Source organism: Chenopodium quinoa, unplaced genomic scaffold (assembly GCF_001683475.1).
Source record: "Chenopodium quinoa cultivar QQ74 unplaced genomic scaffold, ASM168347v1, whole genome shotgun sequence".
NCBI lineage: Eukaryota > Viridiplantae > Streptophyta > Magnoliopsida > Caryophyllales > Amaranthaceae > Chenopodium > Chenopodium quinoa.
The window spans coordinates 7,535,341-7,550,428 of record NW_018744502.1 but is presented as its reverse complement, the minus strand read 5'-3'; the positions used below and the strand labels follow the sequence as shown (position 1 = coordinate 7,550,428).

Genomic DNA, 15,088 nt, shown 5'->3' with positions numbered 1-15,088 from the left:
ACGCTAACATTTATATCGAATGAATTGAAATTCATCGCATCTCGGATCATCTAGATTATTCTCTCTAAATTCCTTTTTTGTTTATTTTTTAATCAATTGCTTCGAAAGTTCGAAAGATCTGGAAGTATAAATCAATTGCTCAAGCCTGTAAGTGACATGGTCTAAACTCCTACAATAAATTTGATAATTAAGAGTCTGTTCTCTTACGTTGAAATTCAGTTCAGTTCAGTTCAGTTCAGCTCAGCTCAGTTCAGTTTAGCTCTTAATTTCCTTCTCTTATAAAATATTCAGTTCAGTTCAGCTCAGTTCAGTCCAGTTCAATTCAATTCAGTTCAGTTCAGCTCAGCTCAGCTCAGCTCTGTTCAGTTCAATTCAGCTAACTTCAGTAAATCAGAACAGGCCCTAAGTCTAGAGCTAATCAAGCTCGGATAATGGCTTTGTTTGGTATTTAGCCTTTAGCTAATTAATAAAGTTGATTGTAATTGGTTTGACTAGTAGATTCTATTAGATGATTTGACTAAATGGTTGTAAATAACTGACTGTGTAAAAGTGTTTGGTAAATAACTGTTTATTATTGATCCCTCGGTTTTTTTATAACCTAGAGTCAAATTTGCTTATTTACCGCAACTTTGACTATCAAGATTTTTAATGAAATCATTAGTAAAAATTATGAAAAAAAAATAATTCATAAAAGCCCGACACTTTTAATGGGTTTGGGCATGAGAGTTCTAGCCCAAGTTTTGATCACCTCTAGCAACAAGTCAGATTGAATTATGTTTGGACAAAATCGGGTTAGATTGTTTTAAGAAGATAAATCTCGTATCAGATAGTCGAGCTAGGTTATCAACGGTATAGTTGAATTTGCATTTGGGTAGAGACGTAGAGTTATTTCAGGTCTAGAATAGCGTGGGTCGATTAGGAATCCTAATTTTATTAATTAATAGTTTATTTATAATCAATTGTTATGCTTTATACTTATTAATAATTAAAGATATTTCTGATCTAATTTCTAAGTCGACATACTTGTTCAATTAAAATAGAACACTTAAATACAACCGAAAGGAGTATACGGATCAAGCTTCTTCAATTAAAAAAAATATACGAAGTATATATATTGGATCAATTCATTTTTTAAGGAAAAAATGGAAATATATAATCCCATCTTTACCTGATATGACAATAACAATCCCACCTTTTTTTATTATTACGAGACAATCCCACCTTGGTATGTGGTTTTCTTTTAATAGACCTTAACCTGTTGGTGACTTATTTTTGTAGGTTATATGCCATGTGTCAATTTTTTATAGGTTCATTTTAGTTTTTGAATAATTAAAAAAAAAGCCAAAAAAAAAATACAGAAAACAAAATTTAAAAAAAAAAAAAAAAACCCCTGCCACCAACTAAAAACCCTAGCCACCGTGACACTCCAGCCCCTACCCTAGCCACCACCAAACACCGAATGACCGCCCTCCTTAACCTCTGAAACGGTCGGTCGACACCTACCCACCACGTAAACGGTGGATTTTGCGCAGTGGGGTCAAGTTTTAAAGGTATTTTAAGCGGCCTTTTCGAGGCTTAGATGGGGACATTCGGGATGATTAAGGAGGTTGGGTGGGGTTTTCGGGGGCTGAGAGGGGTTTTTCGGCGGCTAGGTGGGGTTTTTAGGGTGGTGACTGTTGTGGTTAAGTTGATTTCGGGAGTGGGATTTGGGTCCAGGGTGGTTTCGAGGGTGGCTTTTGATCGAAAAAGTGGATTTTGGTATTTGACGGTTTCGGCCGGCCGTTTTTGGGGGGTTTAGGGTTGCATTCGTCCGGTTTTTGGTAGGGCTACGGTAAGGGTTAGGGATTCACGATGGGGGGTGGCTGGTGGTTGATGATTTTTTTTTAAGGGTTAATCGGGGCTAGGATGGGGTGTTTTCGTTGGTTTTTTCGACAGTTGTAGGGGTTTATCGGGGCTGGGATGGCGGTATTCGGCGATCATAAGGGTTTTCGGCGGCTGGGTAGTGTTTTCCGGCCGTTTTTAGTTGGCCTAGGGTATGGGGTAGGTGTTTCTCGGTGGTTGGGGGGTGGCTGGTGGCTGTGGGGGTGGCTGGTGGGGTTCTTTTTGTTTTTTATTTTTATTTTTTTTACCCTTTTTTTTTTGGTTAACTTTTATTATTTTGTCCAATCATCAAGTCACATGTGACTTTGAAAAAAATTTAAAAAAAACATGTTAACCTGTTTAATAGGTTGTAGGTAAAAAAACCTATTAAAAGAAGAAGACATACCAAGGTGGGATTGCCTCGTAATAATCAAAAGGTGGGATTGTTATTGTGCAAAGGTGGGATTATTTATTTCCATTTTTCCATTTTTAAAAGCTCTTAAGTGTGGTATATATCATGCTCTATGTTTTAGTGCTTTACACAAAAAGAGCCCATAAAAGTTTCAGAAAGTACCCCCAGGCCTGTTTAATTCTTGGTCCAACTCATTATGAAATTTCTAGTCCTGTTAGGCTGCTGCTCCAGTAGTCCAACATGAGAAGTCAAAACCAAAACTCCTCTCGAGTATATAGAATTATATATATACATATACTACGTATATTTTTTATGACAATGGTCTAAAAAGTAGACTAGCTTCCAACGGACTCAAGACTACAAGAAAATTTAAACCTCTTAACCAAACTAATACAAGAACTAAAAAGTAGATTAGGGTTACAGACGCTATGAACTGCTTGACAATACAAATAACGGGGTTGTCCTTGCATTTCTTGATCCTGCAATAGCTTATACCTTTCTTGTTCTTCACCCTTGACCTAATCAGCCTTCCATTTTTTCTTGACGTGGATGAAAACATGAAGGTAGTGAGTGATGGAGAGAACATATCATATCAGGAATTTTATTTTTATGCAAATCATCATATGTAAAAGGTAATTTTGTCAGCGAAAACAAAAGATAACTGAAAAAAGGAACACGTTTCTCAGTTTCTGATATGAACAAGCACTTTACAAAAAAGGTTAGGGAACAATCAAGATAATTTATTAAATTTATTATAAATCATTGGAAGTACCAACACCACACGTTCAAGCCAACATCACAATATGTCTGAATAATTACAAGCCCAGTGTGTGTAGATATACACATCTATTCACATGTATGCATGAGTAATCCAATTCAAGGTCATTGCACGATTGAACTCGAACGTTACTACCCCTTCCAACTATCATATTCGGGTTCCTGATGCACTCGAATACGGACCACTCTTGATCTTGCCTTCTGACCCACCCAAGACATTCAGATCTTCAAAGAGACGATAAGACGGAATGTAAGGCTTCTGCCCAGAAGAAGGGATACCAACAGAGCCATTATTCAACACCGTAGTGTTTCCATTATTCATACCTAACCCATTACCTACCTTTGCAGGAAAAGAGTTGACATGCTGAAATGGTCGAGCTCCTTGCATAGGTAATGAGGAAGAATTATTAGCCACTTGTGAATTTGTGTATGGGTTGTTGTTCATAGATGGGGGATTTTGGAAGGAATTGGCATGCTGAAGTGAACGGATGCCTGGCATTGGAGCGGAGTTACCAGCAGCTTGAGGATTGGAATACATTGGCTGATTTCCGTATTGTGAATATGCATTCTGTGATGACCAACCTCCTTGCATAGACATGGAATAATTGTTCATATTTCCTTGAGAAGTTGGGTATTGGTATGGATTAGACCCTGGAATGTGGCCATTGCCATAACCGGAGGTTGCCTCCCATGGAGGTGGGGGATAAGCAGAAGAAAATTGTGAGTAACCCTGTGGAGATTGTATTGGCATCTGAGATTGCATCGACTGGTAATGGGTTTGTAATTGAGGTGAAGACTGTGTCATTTGCTGGGGCCGAGGCTGTGGTTGAGGCTGCGCCCATGGCACGACATAACTGTTTAGAGATGCCTATCAAAAAGCAACAATGTGAATGGTCAATCCTAATATCATGCTATTTTTGAAAAGAAGAGGCACCAATAAGATGAAAATCTAAATCATCAGAAAATAAAGATACTACTTAGAAGTATAATGATAGATTCAGTCAACAAAACAAAGATTAACTGTGTACCTCAAATGTGTCTTGTGCAGGAGCTGAGGTTGGAGCTTGCAAGGTTTCAGAAGAAGTTGAACTTGTAGTCAGAACAAGGCTCAAAAGATCCATAATGTCCTGCTCTTTTGAACTAGTTGTCGTCGTAGTTGCAGGTGAAGGTGCATCAAACAATACTAGTGCATTATTGCTACCACTAGAGGAGGCTGCATCTTCTGTAGAAACTGTCCCAGCACTATGTGAAGGTGCAGCTTGTGCCTTTGAGTGCCTGCAATAAGATCATGTTAAACCAAATAATAATAAATTTAAAAAGAAAGAGACTAAATTGAAGATTTGAAGTACAAAAAAATTGAGCTCCTGAATCAGATGTAACTATTGTGAAATACAGACAAAGCAGATATTAAAACATGCAACTTGCTAAGTTGACTTGTCGTTGACAAGTTTTCATAGATGCACATACTTTGTAGCCAAGTTGGCCCAAGTATTTTTGGGCCACTCATAATTTATAGCCAAGTTGGCCCAAGTATTCATAGGCATGCACGATTTTGTAGCCTGAGCATCATGTCATTCATGGTGGTGATTTCGATTTACAGATCTCGACTGACCTCATATTTTGTCTAGAAAGTGCGAAACACAAAGAAAGCTACCAGCATAAAGTAATAAAGGAGCTACTCAAACTGCTAGGAATTAAAAAAAAAAAATAGATTTAAACAAGTGGATACTAAATCATTTTAAAAGAGTAACCTTCGAGCAAGCATCGCAAACTCATCCTCCTCTTCCTCCTCTTCAGCTAGATTTTTTGAACCAGGCGTCTCAGATGCTGGAGAATTGCCTCCCTCTACAGGAGATTTGTCTCTTGCTTCAGTAACTTTGGCATTAGATTCTTCAACTGATTCCTTCGGTTGAACACTGATATCCCTCTTATGATTTGGTAGGGGAGCACCGGAGGCTATTCCATCATGCCTTGCAATCACACTTTGCAAGGAATCATTCATCTCAAGACCCTGAGCAAGAAGTTCCTCATCCCTGCCAACCAACCAAAATAAGATTGCAAAATGAGCAGGCCACTAAGATGAGTAAAAAACTAGCAAATTGACCAACTCATGGACACACGAAAAATTATACAAAAAGTAACAAAAAAGCTCATTCCAGCAAATACTAACGTAGTAGTAGTGATCATTTGCATCAACTTCTTCTGATTTGTACGACAACGCTCAACAAGATCTACAATTACTTCATCTTTCACAGACTACAAAAAAAATTGAAAAAAAAAAAATGAAGCATGAGATGCTTTGTTTTACCCTTTCCTTAAAAGCAATAATCCATGACATTTAATACTATCATATAAAAACAGATGGTTCCATAGAATCCATACCATGCGATCATTAGGATTGACTGCTTGGAGCATATCATCCAGGAGCTCAAACGCATTCTGCATAGATTCCAAAGCCGAATTGCTGGCCAAAACACAGCTAACAGGTTATGGATAATATTCGGGCAAAATAATTGCATATTTGCATGACAAATCTTAGTTGTCATATACACTACTGAACAAGAGCACGTTATCATATTCGTGATAGTACCTTAAGCTCTCAACCTCAGAACTCATGGCTTCATCCAGCCTCCGTGAAGAATTGGCAGGCATGCCGAAGCCAACTTGAGTAACTCTTGATGGGTGGGTGACTGGTGGTGTAATCACTGGGGCTGAGCGAGGAGAACGCTGGGGAAAATGGACGCCAGAACGCTGCCATGATCAAATATTGCAATTAGCATGTCGATATAGCAATGTATCCAGATGACTAGTTGACTACAGACACACAGTCATACAAACTACAGAAAACATACCAACAAAATAAACTTATTTGTGATACATCTTTAATCTTTCTATGTTGTAGATTTATCCCTTCTCCAAATCAAATCAACTCTAGAAAAAGAAATTTTTTTATTAAGTAACATGCATAATCCAAACTGTAATGATGTTCTTCATAAAATTCATCATATATAGGCATCAAAATAATTACAGCTTCTGTGGGGATCACATCCTGAGAACAGCCTAATTTATATAGAGACTTATACAACTAAAAGAAACCTATATTGCCTACCACGAATCCAAAGGTAAAAACTGTCAACCCAGTATCTTCATACTAATTCCACCACATTTCCCCTTCAAATAAGTCAACAATGGTCTCTTTTCAACAACCGACAACCTTGGTAACAAAGTAGCCAGAACAAGAAGTTTTGCCAGCTTATGCATAATAGTCATCTTTATCGCTGAAAATACCCTTCCCTTTCACTATCTGATTTTACCATGCTATACTCCTAAGTTGTTACAAAAATTCACCATATACCCCTAATGAAAATAAAATTAGTAGAGAGAGAGAGAGAGAGCAGCAGCAGCAGTAGCAGTATTATAAGTCAAATTACTACTTAAACTGCACCTCCTCAATGATAGATCGGTTATTGACCACCTTCTTCAAAGCTCCTAATACTCCTACTCCAACTAAATTAAATCTGATATTCCTTTTTTTTTATTTTATTTGAGTGGGCGGGGTCATCCTGTTCCAGATGAAGTAAAGGAAGATGGGGATAGCCTCATAGCCCTAAATTTTGTACGAGATGTGCTTTGAGAAAAAAAAAAAGGACTTCTCATGTACAGTACTATAGTGCATATGATGTGTGAAAGCTTTACTCTCTTGGTACTCATGACAGAATATAAGATCAAGAAAGCCCTCCTTTAGTTTATCTTGAATGTCATGTATTTTGAGCAAAAAAAGGGTGGCTCTTGATATGTGATGTACAGTGCATACAATGCAACTACGCCTTCCACATAGGAGTTCTCGTGCAAATACAGGTTAATGAGTATAGAGCAACTAGGTTATCAGAATATGATCGTTAAAGATGGGATTGATGAAGAAGATCCAAAGATTAGACTAATCTTAAAAATTGCTAAAAATTCATATAATTCACATTAATTTTCCTTTCAAGTTTTCTACATCAATGCATCTATCTATGATTTTTTTTTTCATTCTTGTTAAGAAATGGTGACATTAACCTAAATAGGATACTTGACTATGTATGAAAATTGAAGTAAAATGTGCCAAAATGTATCTATACAAAAAAAGTGGATAAAGCAATCAAATTACACACACACACCCTCCTCCTTTTGCAACTTGTAATGGATTGAAGAAGCATGGACAGCATAGCAGTAGTAAACGAAACTTAAACAAATTGCCAACCAGGTTTTTAATGCCCAGTGGAGGATTGTGCCATTCAGAGTGCTATTCCATACAGGGCATAAGATACAGGACATTAGGCCCATAAAACTTATGACGAGGATATCCAACCATTCAATCACAGCCAGGCTGCAGACTAAAGCTCCAGAATCTGAATTTAAAAATCGCTCCATATAGGCAAGGAGGATAGGTATGAAGGAGCTTACTAGTCAAATCACATGCTTTGCAAATAGTACTCATTAAGGACTACGACACAGTTCTGACATGAGTCCCATAGCTACCTAAATGGGAGTTTATAATATCTACAGGTGCCCAAGCACTCAAAAACATAAGTTGAATGTGCTTACCCTCAGTTCATCACAAGCCCAGTAATACTGAGAATATTTTCCACCAGGACCACCAAAGGCTTCTTGCCATGAATCCAGAAGTACCAAAATTTTCTCTCTCACATGCATGTCAGCCTGAAAATCATTTTTAAAATCCAGATGTTAGGTTAAAAACATTAATAATAATAAAAATTAAAAAAAAAAAATTAAAAATTACATATTTAACATGAACGTTAAGAAGATAGAAACAGAGAGCATTGCAATACTACAGAATTTTAAAAGGCCTGTTTTAAGCAGACAATAAAAGCAGCTCAGATATATTTGACATATATTTGACCTCCATGAGGCAACACAGCCACTAAAGATCTCCTCAAGGATCCATTTGCCAATTTGCTATAATTAAAACCAGGAAGACAAAGCACATGTGTTCCTAAATATACACGATATACCTATCTGAGTGTAATACAAGCATATCATATTACCTGCAAAAATTCTACACAACAAAGAGTTAAGCTTTATGTTGCCAGCTATTGATACAGTCACCAGTAATTTTTTCAAACACAGCACCAAACACATACTAAGTAGTGTCCAGATACCTCAGAAGCTTTTTTTTAAAAAAAATAAAAAAATAAGAAAAGGGACGAGGTCACATGGTCTGTTAGCTAATAGGCAAAACAAATGAAGAGAAATAAAAAAAACCTTCAAATATTTTGTTGTAGAGGTCGAAGAGGAGAAATAATTGAGAGCATATGCTTCCAAAGCTTCCAAAACGAAAAATGAAGGGAGAAGAATGAATTTTGTGACAATAGGGGAAATGAAGACAGAGAATAAGAGAAGAGAATTGAAGAGCGAACTGACATAGAATAGCATGATCGGCGACAAATCACTGACAAATAAATAATCTATGTCAACCTGTAAGAAAGAGACCACTATTGCTAACCAATTTGATAATTGGGGGTTTTCATCAAATACTTCCTCCATTGTTTTTCAAGTGTTTAACACTTTTTAATATTATTTCTTTCTCCTTTCGTGATCACCACCCAAACCCACTACTATTTCCCTCTCACATCCCTTACCTTTTCAGTAAAATATTAGCTCCACTTTCTTATTCTATAATTTTTTAACACATAAACTTCCTCGCTTACTCCATTTTATATTAAAGTCAAATATACTGATTAAAAACTATGTACCGATCAAAGTGTGATACAAAAAACAGAGGGCATAGGGAATTTTGATTTACAATTGAAATTGAAGATAGATCATGTATTCGATAGGGCCTTTGTTTGAAATTGCAATTTGAAAATAAAAGCCTAGGTAAGATTATTTGATGAAATTTTCCATATTTTCATTGAATTCTATTCAGATTACTATTCACACTCATCTCTAAAAAAAGGTAACCCAGGCAGATTTCAAAGCTAGAATATATGCTGACAGCCTACGTTAGTCAGACACGGCAGCTATTTTGTGAAAAACTTCTATGATTTTGAACTAAAATGAAGTGTCCAAGTAAGATACCCATGTCCGAGTGTCGAGAGTCCAACATGTATACTTGAGGTAAACCGAAGAGTTCGAGTAACATAGCTGACATCCAAGTATAGCAAAGCTCACTAATTTCCTATACCGGTTCTTTCAAAAGTTGATTTAGCTATCCGCCTAAAAAAAGGGGTTTTGAACTTGAAAACAAGCTGACATGGAATTAAATAATATAATATTACGAAAATATGTACTCATTGAATGACTACTTAACCTAGACTTCGATTTGGTTGCCGTGTCCGACAAGGTGTCGGATCCTTCATCACGCCAAATTTTATAAAATTTCATACAAGGCCACTATATATTTGGACTTTGTATCTTGTCAAAGTATCCGACACGTGACACTTGTTCTGCAGCAGGGTGTTGGAGTATGATTCCTCTTAACATTCTCTATGACTTTCTTAGGAAGGAATCATATACAGCAAAAGATTGCATTTCACTCATTAATTCTTTATAACATAATGAACCATAAAATTGAACATCACAATCAAAAGTAATGCATGATACTATAAGTTAACCTTTCCATATCTGCATGATATTGTACATGAAAATCAAAAACTATTTCATGATCCTATTGGTTGATTTTGCCAATTTTCTAGTGATAACTGCAAAAGATGGTATTCCATTCATTAATTTTCATAACATAATGAGCCATAAAATTGAACATCACTATCGAAATTATTGCATGATCATATAAGTTGATCTGGCCATTTTTGCATGATATCATACATGAGAATCAAAAGTATTTCATGATACCATTGGTTGATTTTCCGGTGATAACATCAAAATATGGTATCTCATTCATTAATTTTCATAATATATTGAACCATAAAATTGATTACAATCAAAAGTATTGCACGTATGCATGATACGGAGTACCATAAGTTAATCTTGTCATATTTGCATGATATTATACATGACAATCCCAAGGTATTTCATGATACGATTAGTTGATTTTGCCAATTTTGCATGATATTGTACATGAAAAACAAAAGTATTTCACGATAACCTCACAAATCATACCTTCTTCTTTACGAGTTTGATCATCTCATCCAAAATCTTTCGCTCAGCAATGTGGTAGTGTATATACTCGCCACAATTCTTAACCATAGTCTCTAACAGCTACAACAAACCACTTTATAAATCAGTACAATTATAATCAATAAAACATGTAAAAAGGAAGAACAAAAGTAACAAATTATACCGTTAAAGTAAGCAATTGAACTTTAGGATTCTTGTTCAACAATCTCCTTTTCACTTCTTTCACCACGTCTTTCGCCAACCTAATCATTCAACAAGCAAAACACATCACTCTTCCTCTTCAATTACACTTTTAACCCTAATTTTTCTTCCAAAATATCCAAATATTAGTAACAGATTACTCAAAAATTAAAAATAAAAAAATAAAATCTTTACAGACAATTAAATTCAAAAACTTTTATTAAAAATAATAATAAAAAAATCTCTGATAATCAACCACTAATTTAAGACATAAAATTAAAATTTAACCTTTTTTTTACTTGACAAAATTCTACAAACAATTTAAAATTTCGGATGGTTCGAGTAACAGCACATTAAAAGAAACTCAATACCAAAAACATTAAAAAAATAAAAACTCTAAAAAATAAAAACTCCGAAAAATTAAACAAAAATAGTAGAAAAATATAAATTGAACAAACAAACTCAGAATCATAATTGAAAATTAAAAAATTCACCAGAAAATCGCTCAAAATGCTAAATAATAACTACAAAATCATTATAAAAAAAAAATCAAAAAATTTACAAAAAGTCAAACAAAAAAAAAAGAAATTACCAGTGATTAGAATTACAAAAATCACAAATATCAATATTCAAAGTCCAATCAGGACCAACAAGAAGCTCGCTGGTAGCCTTATCAACTCGACTCGTAGCTGAAGAGGACGACGAAGACGATAACGACAACGACGGCAACATCTTTCTTCTTCTTCTTCTTCAAATTCGTCAAATTAATTTTTTTTAATTTTGCAGAGTAATAATTAATTTCAGAGAAAATAAATAATTAGATAAATAAATAAAAATATAATGAAAATTCAAGGAAAAGAGGGGGTTTTGTAAAGAGTGAAGATAGAGAGAGAAAGTGGAGGAGAGAGAAAGTGGAGGAGAATTTTGAGGGAAAAATTAAGAAACCCTTGAAAAGAGGAGAGAGAATTGTTGAAGAAGAAGAAGACTTGTTTTATTTTTATTATTATTATTTTTTTTTATTTCATGTTTGTGTGGTTACTTAATTTTTATGTATTTTTTGTTTTAGTGGAAGTTACGTTGTTTCTTGTTGCAATATTTTTTTTTTCTTTTTTTTTTAATGTGAATCAAAGTTGGCGTTCGAGTAGCGAGAGACTAGTCTTACAACTTGACACGTGTAAAAAACATGCAAGAGTATCCGAAGCTATAGTAATTATGATCAACTATGGAAGTTGTTACTAGTCATTGATTATGAGTAACTTTTGTTTAAATTAAGGACATATAGCAAATTAGCAATATTCTATATTCGGAATTATACATGTGGGTGTACCTAAAAGGCGGTGTTATTAAAGATGTGTGTATAAAAATAAATACATAATGTTACTCTAAAATCTAAATGTAACCCGGAGTATGAGATGACACTTGATATTTTGACTATAGTAATTCGAGTTAAGATAATACTTATTTGTAAGATTATTACTTAAATTGGCAAAATTTATGATTTGAGGGGGATTAGAACTGATATGTTTCAACAAAAATAAATTATTTATTGATTATAAAATCTACTTCGTACTATATAGAGTTTCATTGTATATTAAAAATATGATTTGATAAAGTTTTGATCCTCAATTATATTCCATTTATTTATCAAGAAGTATTGAGAATTGAGATATATAAGTACATTGATATTTCTTTATTTGAAACACAATATATTAATATGATCATACTCGTATAAGCAAAATATCATATGTGATATTATATTGATATATATATAGGAGTCAATTAAAGTAAGTACCCTCTCAATAATATCAATTTTCCGTATAAAAAAAATATCAGTTTCCATCTATATATACGTATAATCTTATATTGTCGAAACATTTCAAAAGCTACTTTGGTGAACTTTTGTGAAATATATATCATTAGATAGCCAAATTAAATACTATATATTATTATGAACACTTAAAGTTAACTAAAAATTAAAACACTAAGGACCAGTTTGATAGTTGGTCAGTCTTAAGAAAAAATCTAAGCACGTATAATTTGACAAACATAGTAATAACATCCTAATATATGTCTATAGTATCTCAATTCAAATTCATCTTCAAACCTATGTTTTAGCCATCTAATGTCCCAGGATGCTCGTTAGCAAGATCCTTACTTTAATTATGTATGGTTATAACAAATTCATTTGTCTGACCTATGTACTAAAAACCTACTGACCTTATTACGCCAAAAACTATTGTCGAATACCTCCTTAAATTGAAGCCTAAACTCCATAGGGCAAAGCTTAGGCAAAGTGTGTGAAGGTGTTAAATCGTGTAAAACCTCAAAGCTTGAATTTCATTGATTACTCTCATCTAAATATATAATACAATATATTCCCTAATTTGATAGAATTAGGAAACTACCTAAAATATATTCACAAGATATTCTAGCCATAAAAATAGGGAATAAAATATATCCTATGATATTATCAAAATATATCCCTCAATACCCCCCCTCAAGTTGGAGCATGAGGATTGTAAATGCCCAACTTGGAAAGAAGATGATCAAACTGAGACTTCCCAAGCGCCTTAGTGAAAATATCTGCAAGTTGCTCCTTAGTGGAAATATAGGAAGGAGCAATTAAGCCCTCTGTAATAGCATCACGAACAATATGACAATCAATCTCAATGTGCTTTGTTCGTTCATGGAAAACTGGATTTCTAGCAATATGTAACGCAGATTGATTATCACAAAACAACTTGATCGCCTTAGGGTGTTGAACACCTAAACTCAAAAGCAAAGCCTTCAACCATTTCAACTCATGTGTGGTTGCAGCCATGCAACGATACTCTGCCTCAGAAGAGGAAAAAGAGACCGTGGGTTGCTTCTTGGTCTTCCACGAAATAGGAGATTTACCAAGAAAAACTAGCCAACCAGTCAACGAACGACGAGTGAGAGGACACGCCGCCCAATCTGAATCACACCAACCCTGCAAAGTCAGGTCACTGTCTGCACTCAACAAAATACCTTGTCCCGGGGTACCTTTTAAATAACGAACCACCCTGAGAGCTGCTTCCCAATGCTCAATCCGAGGTTCGTGCATAAACTGTGAAAGAATATGAACCGAATAATCCAAGTCTGGCCTAGTCACCGAGAGATAAATCAACCGCCCCACTAGTCTACGATAAGACTCAGGATTCCCAAGTAAATCACCACTAGCAAGACTAAGCTTGCGGTTCTGCTCAATTGGAAAACCACTTGGTTTTGCACCTAATAAACCTGCTTCAGAAACAATATCCAAGGTGTATTTTCGTTGACACAAAAACAAACCTGCTTTACTACGAGCAACCTCAATACCCAAAAAATATTTCAAAGGACCAAGGTCCTTCATTTTGAAACAATCACCAAGATAAGCCTTGAAAACAGTCAATGCAGCGGAATCATTCCCAGAAACAATAAGATCATCAACATAAACTAAGACATTAATCTGAACTTTGCCTTTAGTGTATGTAAAAAGAGAGTAATCAGAATAAGATTGAATAAAACCGTACCCTTTCAGAGCCGTAGTGAGTTTAGCAAACCAACATCTCGGAGCTTGTTTCAACCCATACAAAGACTTTCTCAAACGACACACCAAGCTCGGATCCGAGCTCTCAAAACCCGGAGGCAATTTCATGTACACCTCCTCTTCTAGATCACCATGTAGAAACGCATTATGAACATCCATCTGTTGAAGCTCCCAGTTTTTTGCAATTGCTATAGCAAGAAAAGCACGAACAGTAGTCATTTTCGCAACCGGAGCAAAGGTCTCACTATAATCAATGCCTTCTTGTTGATGATTACCGAAGACAACCAAACGAGACTTGAGACGTTCAATATCACCATTAGACAAAAATTTTGTCTTGTACACCCATTGGCTACCTAAAGCTTTCTTACCAGGAGGAAGATGCTCTAGCGTCCAAGTCCCATTATCTTCCAAAGCCCGTATCTCCTCTTGCATCGAACGTCGTCAACCTTCTGATTTCATGGCCTCCTTAAAAGATTTTGGTTCCTTTTCCTGAACCACTGCCGCAAGAAATTTTCGATAGTTTACAGAAAACATGTCACAATTTATATAGTGTGCTAAAGGATAAAGCGTACCTGAAGGAGTGTTGGATGACAGAGAGGACGGAGACGGATTATTAGCAAAAACGGAGTGATTCACATAGTCACGGAGTTTAACCGAAGTATATTTTTCTCGATGCCCTTTACCCAAGGGTTGATGCTCATTGCTCTGCCCTGTGTCCAACTGCTGCTGCTTTGAAACAGGAGCTGCCTCGGCCCCCCCGTGGTCAGTGGCAGTGTGCCGCGGGGTGGCAGCGTGCTCTGCTGGCTGAAGCTGCGAAACAGACCCCTCTGCGGTGTGCTCTGCCTGGTCAGTGCGCTGCCCATGTGCAGTCTGCCTTGACTAATCAGCAGCTTCTTGCTCGCTGGAAGCTATGGGCGTGTCATGAGGTGGGCTGCCAACATCTTCGTTCTGTGGGGAGGGATGCACAATGTCATACACACTACTCGCATCACCAATATTTACCTCACCATCATGATTATGCATTTCACCTTCATCGAATGCCACACACTCCATAAAATCCTCATGAATATCACTATTATCGAGTGAAGCCAACACAATATTAACATCATCCAGGGTTGCAAAGGGAAACACTTCCTCAATAAATTTCACATCCCGAGAAACTAAAAAAA

General features: G+C 35.8%; 1 protein-coding gene across 1 annotated transcript; it reads right to left on the bottom strand.

Moving 5' to 3' along the window:
• Positions 1-2,978: 2,978 nt before the first annotated feature.
• LOC110698126 (TOM1-like protein 6) lies at positions 2,979-11,294 on the bottom strand. Its single transcript, XM_021875537.1, has 10 exons — positions 10,962-11,294; positions 10,353-10,431; positions 10,172-10,270; positions 7,637-7,750; positions 5,640-5,800; positions 5,432-5,513; positions 5,220-5,305; positions 4,801-5,082; positions 4,078-4,324; positions 2,979-3,917 (listed from the first exon to the last, which is right to left on the bottom strand). Exons 1-10 carry the CDS (start codon positions 11,099-11,101, stop codon positions 3,198-3,200), a joined length of 2,010 nt encoding a protein of 669 aa, XP_021731229.1. The 5' UTR covers positions 11,102-11,294; the 3' UTR covers positions 2,979-3,197.
• Between the last annotated feature and the right edge of the window lie 3,794 nt (positions 11,295-15,088).

Excerpts from the sequence above, each read along its gene's own strand:
- LOC110698126 (XM_021875537.1), bottom strand. The coding sequence starts at position 11,101 with ATGTTGCCGTCGTTGTCGTTATCGTCTTCGTCGTCCTCTTCAGCTACG. Across the intron at positions 7,751-10,171 it reads TCAAACTCGTAAAGAAGAAG|GCTGACATGCATGTGAGAGA; the intron begins GTATGATTTGTG and ends AATGATTTTCAG. Across the intron at positions 3,918-4,077 it reads CTGCACAAGACACATTTGAG|GCATCTCTAAACAGTTATGT; the intron begins GTACACAGTTAA and ends GCTTTTTGATAG.